At 41.4% G+C, this 16,142-nt stretch overlaps 2 protein-coding genes across 2 annotated transcripts in view; both read right to left on the reverse strand.

The window, feature by feature from the left end:
* Positions 1 to 16,142, reverse strand: part of LOC146575276 (protein NLRC3-like) — a 227,691-nt gene that overhangs the window by 95,703 nt on the left and 115,846 nt on the right. The window lies entirely within an intron of this gene.
* The window catches only part of LOC146575279 (protein NLRC3-like), a 78,792-nt gene continuing 65,469 nt past the window's right edge, over positions 2,820 to 16,142 (reverse strand). Inside the window, exons 6-9 of the mRNA XM_085272474.1 lie at positions 13,073 to 13,246; positions 7,607 to 7,780; positions 4,001 to 4,047; positions 2,820 to 3,852 (exon numbers count right to left, since the gene is read on the reverse strand). Of these exons, the coding sequence (XP_085128600.1) occupies positions 3,311 to 3,852; positions 4,001 to 4,047; positions 7,607 to 7,780; positions 13,073 to 13,246 (937 nt within the window). The 3' untranslated portion in view covers positions 2,820 to 3,310. The remainder of the gene's footprint in view (positions 3,853 to 4,000; positions 4,048 to 7,606; positions 7,781 to 13,072; positions 13,247 to 16,142) is intronic.

A 16,142-nucleotide genomic window follows, 5' to 3' on the forward strand; every position in this document is an offset into this window, starting at 1 on the left:
TATGTAATTTGCTCCAGGAGTTATGGGTAATTTCAATATATGAAATGGTAAAATGTGACACCACGTGTGAATAAAAGATATTGCAATTGGTCCTTGTTTTGTTTCATGTCAAATTTCTGAGGTGTGAAACCAGAGACATAGAATTTAGTAAATATATCAGCATATTCACGCTGATTGCTCAATTCCTTTATTTTTTTCATATCTAGACTCAAACAAATGTATTATTGTATTTTACGTCACAGAACACTGAGGCCAACACTGAAGCCATGGAACAAACTGTGATGGGAGTGTATGTCATACATCAGGAGGGTGCGGAGCCTGGAGATGACCCAGAGAACATCGGTGTCCTGATTGAAGGCGTGGAGGTTCTCACTGGTTTGAGGAGCATTGCAATTGCTTGTGCTCTGTTATTTGGACTGATATACTGTCTGAACCTAAGCTACCCACCGGAGCTCAAATGCACTTTTGAAGTCTTGCAAAAGATTATCATGAAGCTGGATGGACAGAGGTTGTCATCCAAGGCACAGTTTCTAAAAAACAAGCTAATGGGGTGAATGAGCTTGAAACAGACTCAGGCAAGCCAGATTTTTTTTTCAAGGTTTTTGCAATGCAAATATGTGTTTACTGTTTTAAAGTTTAAAATTGTAAGTTATAAAATGTTCATATAAACTATGTGGTTTGCTCTGCGGCTATTATACAAAGATTGTTTGTTCATAACTTAAAGTCTTATACAGTTTAAGTGTAAACACTGATTTTTGCCAGATGGCAATTGTTACAAAGGCAAATGCACACTGGTTTTCACAAATTGTTTGAGTGGAGCAGTTATGCTCAAAATTGAATGTTTTCTCCACACGTTAAATAGCATAAAGTCACTATTAATGGATACAGCCTGATTAAATGGAGGACTAATGTATGCAAGCAACATAGTAATGTTGTAATATTATAGTAATGTTGAATGTTATGTCTGAGCTTTAAATTGTGTTAAAATTCATATTGTTGTTTGCAATGCATATTTTACTACATTTTACGAAAGTTGCTTTGGGGATAATATTTTTTGTCTGCAAACTATTCAACAGACTTATTTCATTTTTATTATTAGGGTTAGGGTTATTTTATTGTATTTTTTCTTTCAGTCAGCATGTCTTGATCTGGAAGTTCTGTGGTCTTAGTATGAGATGGTTAAAGGGGAGAAAGCTAGGCTGAACTGGGATCCTGCCAACTGTTTTAAGAATGTTCAAGCAAAATAAAAGAGATGGTTTTGCAAGTTATCATTTATGTATGTTTCATTAATTTAATTAAAAGTAATGTTTACATAAGCAATACAAACACTAACTGAAACATGATTGGTGTAAGTACTACAGACATAAATTACATTTGTTCATTCAACAAGATTAACATTGGTGTAACAAACAAATATTTTACTAGTTCATGTAACAAGACTGACTTTTGATGTGCCAAAGTGTTTAAACAATATAACATGAATTTAAATTAATTAGACTAACTTGGTACAAACATGTTAACTGAATAAAAATCAAATTAACTGAATGTTAATGTTTAAATTATGTTACACTTACAAACATATTTAGTGTTGAAACAACACAATCAAGATGGATTGATATAACATGATTTGTTTAGATGGAATATAGGTGGCAAGATGAAATTAAGTTCATCCAATGAATTATTTTTTTGAGTGCAGTAGAGACAGAAACCATTCAGATCTGGGACCATCAGCTGACTGATGATGTCACACAGACTGTGTTTTTCAGGAACAGTGATTCTGATGTGAGCCTGCTAGCTGACAGCAGACCTGATGAAAGCACATGTTCACATCTGTGAGGACAGACTGGACTCTTTGACTGCACCTTGGTTCTCCTCAGAGGTCTGTACAGGAGCATGTCCACCCCCACTGAAGATCTCAGTCACTGTGAAACATAGAAAGCTGCTTGTGTGGCCTCTGCCTCACATGTAGATACAGCTACAGGTTTCTCTGTCAGTCAGACTGAAACAGTGTCCTGATGCTGCATCATTCAGCTCTGTGCCCCAGTCAGCATCACTGGGAGCTACCAGTGTTTCTGCCCTTTTCCTGTAACACTACACTCAGCACAGGCTCAGCTGGTATCCAGTGTTGGACTTTGGCTTCAGCTGCTGTGATAGATCCTCTAACATAGATCAGCTCTGCTACATGTTGTTAGATAAGTGCAGCTGCTGTCATGTCCTGATGTTTCTCTGGCTCAGCAGCTTCTCCATCAGAGGTTCACATGGAGCTGATCCAGTATCTCCAGTAACTGTGTTCTGTGCCTCACTGGTTCATCCTTCTGTCTGTGTGACGTCAGTCAGATGTTGAAGTTAAACTCTGTAATCTTCACTGTGTCACAGAGTTCAGTGAGTCCCGTTATTCACAGTATCAATCAGATCATCAGAGAACAGCTGATCAGCAATCAGTGGTGCCAACAGCGCCTCCTGTGGTGAGAGGATGCAATAATGCAATGTAGCATTTTTCCACTCAACACTTGCAGTCATGGAAACTGTCTGTTGGATCTGTGTGACGTTGCTTTCTTGGTCAGAGTTCCTCAAAAATGTCCAGATGATTCTTCTAATGAGGCGTCGACCATGTTTGCAGCTCTTTGGAAGAAAACGTCGCCCTTTGCCATCCTTACTTTTCTTTGACTTCTTCAAATGCAGCTGAACTCCAGCTGGTATTTTCTTGGACTTTGCAGCTGTTTCTGGTCATCAGTTCATTCCTGCAAACCTCTGAAGCTGAACAACAATGATGCTGCATTGCTGGCTGATCCCAAAAGGTTGATTCTGTTCATCTGGACGTTTTCAGAAACGTTTGCTCACTGATCAGGTGACTTCTTCAGTCTCAGCTGACTGCAGCTTTACAAGCTTACAAACAGCACATTTGCACAATGACTGAAAGCAGCAGCACCTGATATATATGATACTAATATAATACATATACATATATAATCCATACTAATGATGAAGGAACTGAGCTCACAGTCCATTGTTCATTCAGTGAACTACTCAGTTTATTTTGGGCCTCAGAAATGCTCACTCTGTTTGTACATCACTGTCAGCAATAGACTCATTCTGCTGTGTGGACAGGAACACATGTGACATCACTTCCTGTTTGTTTGTGACTGAAGAAGTTTACAAGGAATCATTTAGAAGAGTTTCAAACATCAACTGATTGAATCCATGAATCTGAAAACGTGTTTGTGAGTGAAAGAGACAGACATGTACAGACTGAACTATCTGTTCAACAGTCAGAGTGTTTCTGTAACAGGAGACACTCTTTACACTCCACTCAGCACAGGGACACTGAGGCACCACGAGACCAGACTCTAAACCCAGGATAAAGAGTTTGAGTGAATGTGGTGTTGAAGGTGTGGAGGTGGATCAGAGTGTCAGAGGAGACTCTGTAGAAGGACAGAGTGCCAGCAGGACAGTCCACATACACTGCTGCTCTGTTAGAGACAGAGGAGGAGGAGGAGGAGGAGGAGGAGGAGATGGGTGTTTCTCTGTTATTGTGCCTGACAGACTGAGGACCATCATCAGAGCAGCTCAGACTCCAGGACTGATCATTGTATCCAAACAAACAGTCATAACTGTCTCCTTTCCTTCTGATGCTTCTGTAACTCACTGATATATAAACGTTTCCTCTCCACTCGACCTCCCAGTAACAGCGACCAGTCAGACCATTTCTACACAGCAGCTGATGAACATCAAATCTGTCTGGATGATCAGGATATGACTGAACCTCCTCCACACGTGTCACCTTCCTGTTGTTGTCAGACAGTTGGAGCTTTGTGTTCACTGTGTTTGTGTCGATTGTGAGTTGACAGGAATCTGATGGAGAGAACAAACACAATCCAGCTGCAGTTATTGATCCATCATCTGTTCATTGATTGACACTTTGATGATGACTCCTGACATGATGAAGATGGTTGAATGTGTGCTGCTTTGTTTTCATGAATCCCATTAAAAACACACTTACACTTCCTCAGACCTGGTCTCAACCATCGGACTCCAGCAGGCTCCACCCTGAAAGGAGGAGGGGGGTCAGAGCAGCACAGTCAGCATGCACACATGGACATTACATGGCTCTCACACACACACTGTTACACACTGAGCTCAAAGCTCGGCTCCACTGTTTTATTCAAAGAAATCTACATTTATTTATCAGCACATTTAAAAACAGCTTGAGCCAAAGTGCTGCACAGAGTAGAGAGAAAATAGGAAACATACACAGTAATGACTATAAAGACTGGTCAGGATTGAAAGCTACAGAGTACAAATGTGTTTCCAACCGGCTTTTAAAAATGTCCAGTGTTGGTGACGACCTGATGTGAAGGGCGACTGTTCCAGAGTTTGGCTGCAGCCATCGATAAAGCTCACCTCTGTTTTTACGTCTAGTTCTGGTCAGAAGCTGCTTATCTGCAGACCTGAGGGCTCCACTTGGATTCTTTTGTTAAAGAGAGATAAGATGGAGCCAATCCATTCACAGATTTAAAGACAACCAGATCTGGAAGTGGATTCTACCACGTACTGGTAACCAGTGGAAAAAGCTGGTGATGGGTCGTCTAGCACAGACCCACCGCTGGAACCAGACAATTGATGAGGGAGAGAACTGTGACAGCGCCGTTCCTTCACTTGACCTCAGTCGCTCTCGTCTGCTCCCTCGTAACACTGCTCTTTATTGAGCTTACATGAATATGCACAAGTTCATTATGACGTCTTACACAGGTATGAACAAAGAGTACCAGTCTGTGCATAGTGTGTGTGTGTGTGTGTGTGTCTGTGTGTGTGTGTGTGTGTGTGTGTGTGTTCGTTCCAGATGTGACCCTGTGACCCCAAAGCTGGTGCTAAGAGTCCAGCGGTCCCCCTAACAAAGGGCTCTTACAAACCTTTGCCATTTCCCAGCATGCAAGGCACTCGTGGATGCAGGCACACCATTCAGTGCTGACGAGTATGTTGATGTCATTTTGAGGCTACAGGAGGAATTTGATCACAGATTTGCTGACTTCAAGACACACAGAGCCACCTTTCACATTTTTGCAGACCCCTTCTCCTTTGATGTGCAAGATGCCCCTTCTGTGCTTCAAATGGAGCTCATTGAGCTGCAGTGCAACTCTGAACTCAAAGCAAAGTTCAGGGAGGTGAGTGGAAAAGCAGACAAGCTTGGACAATTTTTGAGAGACTTGAGCCCTAGTTTCCCTCGGCTTTCCCGAATGTTCAAGTGGACCATGTGCCTTTTTGGTAGCACATACTTGTGCCAAAAGCTCTTCTCCACTTTGAACTTCAATAAGTCCAAGTACAGGTCCAGACTTACGGATGATCATCTTCAAGACATACTGAGGGTCGCAACTGCTTCCTCCCTCAGGCCAAATCTGGCTCGGCTATGCGAGAGGAAACGCTGCCAGGTCTCTAGCAGCAAGGAGTAGGCAAGAGAAGCCATGTTCAGAAGAACAGTTCATTTTCTACAGTGTTCCATTCATGTTCATAAGAAGGTTATAGAACTGTTAATACAGACATTTCAATCTAAATACAGCAGATATAGAAGACTGAAAGATACACACAAGTTCACTGACTAAAAATATCTTATTATTGTTTTATTTATGTATTACAGATTGATTGATTTTCTTATTAATTCTTAATTTGTTTATTTATTTTTCATATTTTGTGTTAAAAAATAAAAATAAAGAGATTTGAGAAGATTGGAATTTTTTAACCATGCCTTTCTTGTGGAAAACCTAATGCGGCCCAGCCTCACCCAGACTCTGCCTGCAGCGGCCCCCAGCTAAATTGAGTTTGAGACCCCTGTCCTACACCATAAATCAGTAAGAGAGGGTACGACCTCTCTCATGGCCCCAAGTGGTGTGTGCATGCCAGAGCACTCTGGAAGGCACACAGAGTCTTTACAGACTACTAAGGATCAATCCTCTATCATCATGCAATCGATTATACAACTCTAAGCATATATGAGTAAATATTTCTAAGCATAAATGACAATCAACAATATAAACCTTACAGCTGGTTTTAATAACAGAATTCATTTGTTTCTCAAATGAGAAAGAGCTATCGAGAAACACTCCTAAATCTTTAGTTCTGAACTTTTCCAGTGGGCCAAGGTCAACATTATTAGATAATGCTAATTCTTTTCCCTTACATTATAACAATGTGAGGAGTTAATGCTAAGTATACTGCCATTAGCGGCTAATTCTAATTAGGGGTGAATAATTATTAGTAGCTAATGCTAATTTGACGTGAATTAGCATTATATTAGTGAGGAGTTAATGCTAAGTAGGCTGCCATTAGTGGCTAATGCTAATTTTAGACTAAAAAGCATTAGCAGCTAATGCTCATATTGTTTTCCTTTGCTTTGTAAGAATGACAGCAGCTAATGATACGAAAAGTCTGCCATTATTAACTATTGTTAATTTGATGTAAATTAGCATTATCCGATAATGGTAACCCTTTTCCCCTGCATTATAACGATGTCAGGAATTAATGCTAACTAGGCTGCCATTAGGGGCTAACTCTAATTAGGTGAATAATTATTAGCAGCTAATGCTAATATTGTTTTCCCTTCCCTTTTAACAATGTGAGCAGCTAATGCTAATTTGATGTGAATTAGCATTATATTAGTGAGCAGTTAATGCTAAGTAGGCTGCCATTATTAACTAATGCTACTTTGACGTGAATTAGCATTATGTGCTAATACTAATACTGTTTTCCCTTAATTTTTAACAATGTGAGCGGCTAATTCTAAGTACGCTCTTGTAAATAGCTAATTCTAATTTAGTGTGAATTAGCATTATTCAATAATGCTAACACTGTTTTCTCTTACTTATTAAAAATGATAGTAGCTAATACTAATACTCTTTTCCGTTGGGTAACAACGATGTGAGGAGTTAATGCTAAGTAGGCTGCTTTTAGAGGCTTATTCTAATTAGGGCTGAATAATTATTAGTAGCTAATGCTAATACCGTTTTCTCTTTCCTTATAACAATATGAGCAGCTAATGCTAATTTGATGTGAATTAGCATTATATTAGTGAGGAGTTAATGCTAAGTAGGCTACCATTAGCAGCGAAAGCTAATTTGAGGTGAATAAGCATTAGTAGCTTATGCTAATACCCTTTTATCTTGTGTTATAATGATGTGACACTTTTCTCTGCTAAGGATTTGTGTGACCATGATGGAAACTCTGATAAGCTAATGCTGCTAAGCTAATGCTGTTTATGGGCCCTGTTAGAATCAATATTTCATTCTCATTCTGTTGTTTGACAACAATAACAGAAAAATGTGCACTTGAGAACAAATTTATTGTGAATTCAGCTGTGAATGTACAGTTTGTCATTATTTAAGCTTCCATTTCCAAATGTTAGCTGACACTTTATTAGGTACACTGGTATCTATATCAGGTACACCTGTGACCTAAATGTTCCTGCAAACAGACTCCTTGGAGACCCCTACATAAATATCCATGAACTATCCAGCTAGACTAGTGTGTCTGTCCCTGAAAATATTCCTGCAGGAAGTGAGTGAAAGACACAGGAAATGTTTCCAGCTCTTCCTCCTCTATCAGACATTCTTCATACCTGAGAGTGTCCAGTCTCCAGCCTGGATCCTTCAGTCCAGCCGACAGCTGCTTCATTCCTGAGTCACCTGGATGATTGTAGCTCAGGTCCAGCTCTCTCAGATGGGAGGGGTTGGAGCTCAGAGCTGAGGCCAGAGAAGTACAGCCTTCCTCTGTGATCAGACAGCCTGACAGACTGCAGACACACAAAACAACAATCTATCTGTCAACAGTTGTTTTCTCTTTGTCACAATAACATCTATCCGTCCATTGTAACTTTAGGGCGATCGTGGCTCAAGAGTTGGGAGTTCGCCTTGTAATCGGAAGGTTGCCGGTTCGAGCCCCAGCTTGGACAGTCTCGGTTGTTGTGTCCTTGGGCAAGACACTTCACCCGTTGCCTACTGGTGGTGGTCAGAGGGCCCGGTGGCGCCAGTGTCCGGCAGCCTCGCCTCTGTCAGTGCGCCCCAGGGCGGCTGTGGCTACAATGTAGCTGCCATCACCAGTGTGTGAATGTATGGGTGGATGACTGGATATGTAAAGCGCTTTGGGGTCCTTAGGGACTAGTAAGGCGCTATATAAATACAGGCCATTTACCATTTATTTATAAGTGACAATACCCAACAGACAACAACAGTCATCTGAAGCTGTTTAACAGTGTAAGGTAACCGCCTCCACTGTGAGCAGCACTTGGTGATGGTGGGAAGAAGAACTCCCTTTGACACAAAGATCCTCCCAGTGAAAACAGGCTCCAGGAGGAGCATCTACCATGACTGGTTGCAGGGTGAGGGGAAAGAGAAGAGATGAGCTCAGAGAGACAAGAACAAAACAGAGAGACAAAAGTTAAGGACATGCAGTAGTGACATATAAAAGCATCAGGAGTGAAAAGTGGGGAGAAGAAAGCAGAGCATCATGGGAAGTCCACCAACAGCCTATAGCATATAGCAGCATAACTAAGGGATGGTTCAGGGTCACCTGATCCAGCTCGAACTATAAGCTTTATCAAAAAGGAAAGTTTGAAGCTGATCTTCAAAGTAGAGAGGGTGTCTGTCTCCTGAACTCAAACTGGGAGCTGCTTCCACACCCAGTCCAACATAGCCAGGCTTTCTTTGCTGCTTTGACAAAACCTCAAATCCCAGTCAGAGATGATGAGCATCATCACAGTGATGATCATTTCTCTGTAACCCAGGCTTTCTGCTTCAGGATCTGTGCACGCTCACAGAACAAGGAGACCTTTCACTAAATGGATGGACTGAGCTCAGCCTACAGATGAACTGGTGCCAGAGATCATAAAGAACATCAAACAGTCAAATTCAACACTTTTAATGGAAATATGAGATTAATGCTGCAGACAATCATGAACCTGCTGAATTCATGAACATCAAGAATGCAGCGAGTGGTAAAATAAAGATCTGACCTCAGTGTGCTCAGTGTTCCTGTCTATTCCTAACATATTCCTAACATGATAGCTGCACTTTAGAGCTCTAAAACTGGAACTGACACATATTTAAACTCTACATGTTACTCAGTACATTCAGTTCTGACACTCGCCCACAGTCCAACAAAGGAAACATGGAGATCACATCAGTTTGTCACCAAAGTCTAATTATTAGGGCAACTTAACCTGTTATAATCTCGTTAACTCATTAACTGATTAACGTCAGCAATTATTTTAATCACAGTTTTTAAAATCATGATTATTGTGAAAGTGCTCACTGGCTCTGAATATAACAGCCATGGGTCACAGGAGGGATGTTGATCAGTGCTGGCTTGAAATGGGCGTCATTATGCGTCTCAGCCAATGGGAGCATTGAGGGTGGGCCTAATACTACTGCAGCGCTCACATGACCCAGGACAGAGAGAAAGGGGCGGGGACAGAAACATGGAGACAGGTACAGAGCTTTGACATGTTCATTTTAAACTGTTCCAGGAGGCAGTGTTGATACAACTAAAGTTATCTGTTGTTGAAGAAGTCGGTCTGAGGAACGTTCTTAGGATCAACAAATGACGGCATGTATGAGCCTCAAGACGCAGCGTCACAAGAAGAACACATGAGCTGTAGAAAAAGGAGAGACTACGAAAGCCACGGCGTTACAACATGAACCAGCTGTTGGTCTCTCTGGAGACTACTGGGCGTGGCTGGGTAACCATGGTTACCTGGGAGTTACAGAAACGTGCAGAACATGTGATTCATGTTGCACAGCAGTGGGACATTTGAAATAAAGTCAGCACACTCAGTACAGATAGTGCATCAAATATGATGCTGCTGCCAGACGTCTGCCTTTGAACACGTCCCTGCATCGCGCACAACACCAAGGTTGCCATGGCAATCACAGCTGACAGGGACAAAGTGCACAGCTGGAAGCCTGCAGGTATATTTAACATGATGTATTTCTCAGTGTCCTGTCGGTGTGTGAGAGACAAACAGCCTCTGTATGTGTGTGTAAATACAGCATGAATATGTAGAGGACATGTTTGTGGATATAAGTAAATGAAAGCTCTGCGTCATTTGAATCTTTGACTCTTGTTTCTGTTGCAGGTCTGTGACTGAACTTCTGGGAGGAGAAACGTTGGTTTCATGCTCTGTGATTCTGTGTTTTGTCATCTCTCTCAGGTGATGGAGAGCTCAGATGATGACCCCGCCTACGTGGCCACTTCAACTGTGAGAGACAGAATGTGAAGAAAAAATCCATGAATCCACATGGTAGGATTTGTAAAGAATTTATTCGTAAATCAGGGTGGAAAATAAGTATTTGGTCAATAACAAAAATACAACTCAATACTTTGTAACATAACCTTTGTTGGCAATAACAGAGGTCAAACGTTTACTATAGGTCTTTACCAGGTTTGCACACACAGTAGCTGGTATTTTGGCCCATTCCTCCATGCAGATCTTCTCGAGAGCAGTGATGTTTTGGGGCTGTCGCCGAGCAACACGGACTTTCAACTCCCGCCACAGATTTTCTATGGGGTTGAGGTCTGGAGACTGGCTAGGCCACTCCAGGACTTTCAAATGCTTCTTACGGAGCCACTCCTTTGTTGCCCGGGCGGTGTGTTTTGGATCATTGTCATGTTGGAAGACCCAGCCTCGTTTCATCTTCAAAGTTCTCACTGATGGAAGGAGGTTTTGGCTCAAAATCTCACGATACATGGCCCCATTCATTCTGTCCTTAACACGGATCAGTCGTCCTGTCCCCTTGGCAGAAAAACAGCCCCATAGCATGATGTTTCCACCCCCATGCTTCACAGTAGGTATGGTGTTCTTGGGATGCAACTCAGTATTCTTCTTCCTCCAAACACGACGAGTTGAGTTTATACCAAAAAGTTCTACTTTGGTTTCATCTGACCACATGACATTCTCCCAATCCTCTGCTGTATCATCCATGTGCTCTCTGGCAAACTTCAGACGGGCCTGGACATGCACTGGCTTCAGCAGCGGAACACGTCTGGCACTGCGGGATTTGATTCCCTGCCGTTGTAGTGTGTTACTGATGGTGACCTTTGTTACTTTGGTCCCAGCTCTCTGCAGGTCATTCACCAGGTCCCCCCGTGTGGTTCTGGGATCTTTGCTCACCGTTCTCATGATCATTTTGACCCCACGGGATGAGATCTTGCGTGGAGCCCCAGATCGAGGGAGATTATCAGTGGTCTTGTATGTCTTCCATTTTCTGATGATTGCTCCCACAGTTGATTTTTTCACACCAAGCTGCTTGCCTATTGTAGATTCACTCTTCCCAGTCTGGTGCAGGTCTACAATACTTTTCCTGGTGTCCTTCGAAAGCTCTTTGGTCTTGGCCATGGCGGAGTTTGCAGTCTGACTGTTTGAGGCTGTGGACAGGTGTCTTTTATACAGATGATGAGTTCAAACAGGTGCCATTCATACAGGTAACGAGTGGGGGACAGAAAAGCTTCTTACAGAAGACGTTACAGGTCTGTGAGAGCCAGAGATTTTCCTTGTTTGAGGTGACCAAATACTTATTTTCCACCCTGATTTACGAATAAATTCTTTTGTTCTTCTCTTGTTAGAAAGACGCAGTCCCAGCAGTTAGCTTGTCTGCTAGTTAGCTGAGAGCTAGCTCAGTTGTACATTGAATACCAAACCGTGTAAACCAGGGGTGTCAAACATATGGCCCGTGGGCCAAATCCAGGCCTTGAGATAATTTCGTATGTCAAATATTGATGAATTTTCAGGCTTGCTGATAATCAATGTGAGCACAGCTGAGATGTTATTCTGATGAGCAAACCATGTGGCCAAACACTTTAAGAGACAGACTGGGATCATACCATTATGTGAAAGAAGACGGAAATGTCCCATAGACAGCAAGGGTAGTGGTAGAGACCAGTACACAGAGAAATGGGAGCTGTATTGAAATGCAAGCGTGTCAGGAAAGAGTGAAAAGGCAAAATGAGCAGCATCTGGCTGCATTTCAGTGATATTGGAGAGCACAAAGCTGAGTGCAACATTTATATAGGAGATATACAGGAGACGCTGAGAGTAGAACTGATAAAATTAGGAGCTGGCTAAAGTGAGACCCATTTTTATTTCCACCCATTTTCCATTGTGGAGGACAAAAGGTTTCAAACTGGTCCAGGTCTTAAACCTCACGTGTTCTTCCTAATAGCAGTAAATGGATAGAAATAAGGCTTTTATGAAAACACTGAATAAAACTTGCTGCTTTTAAAAAGACTAAATGTACAGTTCAGTATTGAATCCTACATAAAATAAACTATATATAAAGTGTGTCTGAATGGCAGAGATGCAGAAATATGTGCATATAGCACAGAGCCACGGCTCAGTGTCTGAATGAGTCTCACAGACCTGAATGTGCTGTTGAAGCCATTTATAATTATAACGTAATTCTTTACTCGTTTGATCTGCTCCTTACCACAAGCCACCAGACGTAGAAGGTTTTGGACTTTTAACTATATTTTCTCAAGTTTTACAACTTTTCTGACTGTTAAAAACCTCGTTATGGCCATTCATGCTATACAAAGTAATTAGACATGTGTGGTATCTACAGAAACGTCAGAATCTCAGCTAAAAGTTCACAAAACCATCTCAACAACCACCAAACAGCTGAAACAGCAGGTGAACAGATCACACAAAAAAGATGTAAACACAAATCCCCCTGATCATCTGTTTTTTAAACATGAAGTGTCGTTTTGGACGTTCATTTACTGCTGGTTCAGTGAATTTTGGTTGGACAGTGATGAAACCTGCAGCCTCAGAATCTGTGAGAAGTCTGCTTTCAGCTCGCAACAGCATTGCTGTGTTGTGTGGATCCACCTCTGCAAACTCATCACTGTTTCACCATCATGTTTCTACTTAGACAATAACAAAGGAAGCAGTTCCCAGGAACTACTTCCTGTCTTGTTAACATAAGAGTACGTTGCCCTTCAAAACACCTCCACTTCTCCTCTTATTAGAGGACTGCCTTATTATTAATCTGCTAATTCTGTCAGTTGATGAAAGAAAAATGCTTGATCTCACCTGAGAGTTTCCAGTGTACAGCGTGGACTCTTCAGTCCTTCAGACAGAAGCTTCACGCCTGAATCCTTCAGGTTACTGTTACTCAGGTCCAGCTGTCTCAGATTAGAGGTCTGAGAGCTGAGACCTGAGGCCAGAGCTTCACAGCTTCTCTCTGACAGGTCACAGTGACTCAGTCTGAAAAATAACAGATAAACAATTACAAAAATAAAACACTTATGTTGAAGTGTAATGAGATACTATTATATTTAGCAATATTTCATCTTGTTTTTGTCAAGAAACTGAGCACTGATGCAGAGCAACATGTGGAGAGAATCAGAGGAGAAGAAGTGAAGAGAGAACAGCAGTAAAACAACACTGAATTGTTCAGTGTGCTTTTGATATCAACAGAATGTGTCAAATTTCTTTATTTTGTATTTGTTTTAGTAGAATTGATGATTATCACTTAGATAACAACCACAGGCCAGGTCTAAATTGCACTTTGGTGACAGTTACACCCAGAAATATTTCAGAAACGTGGACAATTTGTGCTCCATTGTATTCAGTATTGAACAAACCGAGTACCGATGACCACTTAATATTTTTGATATTTTATTTGAGTTGTTCCACCTGATCTGTGTTAACTAAAATAAACATTTAAAAGCTAAAGCTATGATCACATATGTACTTACAGAGCTTTGTTGGAGGCTTTGACCACTGGCAGCAGCCTCAGAAGAGCATTTTTAAAGGCTCATGTTCTCACTTAGATCATTTATTTCTACTTACATTTCATTCTGGGAAAAATGGGGATTACTTTGAAAAAGGGAACTATTTTCCCCAAAAATCAGCCCTGGATTAGTAAATCACTCCAACATGTTCTCAGGCAGAAGAAGCTGTCTTGTTATGAGGGAGAGAAGAAAAGTAAGTAAGTAAAACTTTATTTATATAGCACGTTTCAAGATAAAAATCACAAAGTGCTTCACAGAAGCTAAAACCTAAAAATAAAAATCAACTAAAAGCAAGTTTAAAAAGATGGGTTTTTAGCTGTTTTTTAAAAGCGACCACTGAGTCCACAGATCTCAGGCTCAAAGGGAGAGAGTTCCACAATCTGGAGGCCACAGTTCCAAAAGCTTTGTCGCCTTTTGTTTTCAGCCTCGTGTGTTGGACAGCAAGCAAGCCCTGGTCACATGACCTCAGGGACCTGCTGGGAATGTATGGATGTAAAAGTTCACTTATATATGTTGGTGCTTGTCCATGCAGGGCCCTGAAAGTCAAGGTCAAAACCTTAAACTGGATCCTGAATTTAATGGGGAGCCAGTGCAGCTGAATCAGCAGGGGTGTGACATGGGAAAACTTGGAGGACTTGGTCAGAAGCTTTGCAGCAGCGTTCTGAACAACTTGCAGACGCTCCAAAGATGCTTTACATAAACAAGTAAACAAAGAATTACAGTAGTCCAGACGAGATGAAACAAATGCATGAATGACAATTTCTAATTCGGAGCGCGATACAATGGGACTCAGCTTAGCAATGTTTCTCAAATGATAAAAACAGGAGCGAACCAAAGATTTTACATGGGCATCCAAAGTCAGAGCTGAGTCAATACTAACACCAAGGCTCCTGATAGACGGTTTTGCAAATGTAGCAAGTGGACCTAAGTTTTCCATAACACCAGGTACAAAATTTTTAGGAGCACAAACAAGAACTTCAGTCTTCTCCTCATTTAGTTGAAGAAAGTTTCCAGCCATCCAACATCTAATGGAGTCTATGCGCTTGTGCAAAATCTGTAGCTTGGAAACATCATGGGGCTTAAAGGAGATGTATACCTGAATATCATCTGCATAGCAGTGATACGAAATGTCCTTAAAAGTGCTTAATAAGTGTTGAAGAGGAAGTAAATACAGTAAGAACAATAAAGGCCCCAAAACTGAACCTTGCGGCACACCATAGGTAAGAAAAGTAGAAGAGGAACTGTACTTAGAGGTAGCCACAGAAAAGGATCGTTCATGCAAATAGGATTCAAACCAGTCCAAAGCAGCCCCTGATATACCCACCCAGTCTCTCAGCCTATCTAGCAGAATATGATGGTCCACAGTATCAAAGGCGGAGGTCAGGTCCAACATCAACAGAACGGAGCATTCTCCTGCGTCACATCTCATCAAAATGTCGTTGGAGACTCTAAGAAGTGTAGTTTCAGTAGAATGAGCTCTACGAAAGCCAGATTGGAATTTATCCAGAATGCTGTATTCATCTAGAACAGCTATAAGCTGCTTAGCCACAACCTTTTCTAAAATCTTAGAAATGAACGGTAATTTTGAAATCGGTCTGTAGCTACTGAGAAGAGAAGCATCAAGCTTAGGTTTTTTTAACAGTGGGTGAATAACAGCATTCTTACAATAAACAGGGACCTGACCAGAAACCAGTGAGGTATTGATAATTGTGAGCACACAGGGACCAATAGACTGAAAGACATTTTTAAACAAAGATCCAGGTAAAATATCAAGAGAGCAGGAGGATGCTTTCATTGAATTAACCAACTTGACCAGCTCAGGTAAGGACGCAGGTAAAAATCTTTCTAACATTACAGGCCTAGCTTGAGTTGGAGCAGACAAGAGAGACACAGAAGGAGAGATACTGTTCCTCACGTTACTGACTTTTTCAACGAAGAAAGAAAGAAATTTTTCACAATCTTCATTTGATGAAATTGGGACAGCAGGTGGAGCAGGTGCAACAATATCACTAATGGTGTCGAATAGTACCTTAGGGTTACCTCTGCTCTTAGACACTAAGTCTGAGAAATAGGCCGCCCTCTCATCTCGAACTGAAGTGTTAAAAGAGACTAAAAGGTCCTTTAAATGAAGGAGATGGACATGCAAACGCGTTTTCCTCCATAAACGCTCAACCTTACGGCAGCAACGCTTTAAGAAGCGAATGCTGTCATTTGACCAGGGAGACGACTTTGAAACCGGAGCTAGTCTAACTTTGACAGGACAAACATTGTCTAAAATACAAAGACAATGATTATTAAAAAGATTTGTTAAAAAATGAACATCATTATAAGGAGATAAAACTAAATTAAAAGCATCGGAAAATTTA

Source organism: Mchenga conophoros, linkage group LG4 (assembly GCF_057382185.1).
Source record: "Mchenga conophoros isolate Kocher_MC1m ecotype Shallow Benthic linkage group LG4, M_conophoros_male_GT1.1, whole genome shotgun sequence".
Classification (NCBI taxonomy): domain Eukaryota; kingdom Metazoa; phylum Chordata; class Actinopteri; order Cichliformes; family Cichlidae; genus Mchenga; species Mchenga conophoros.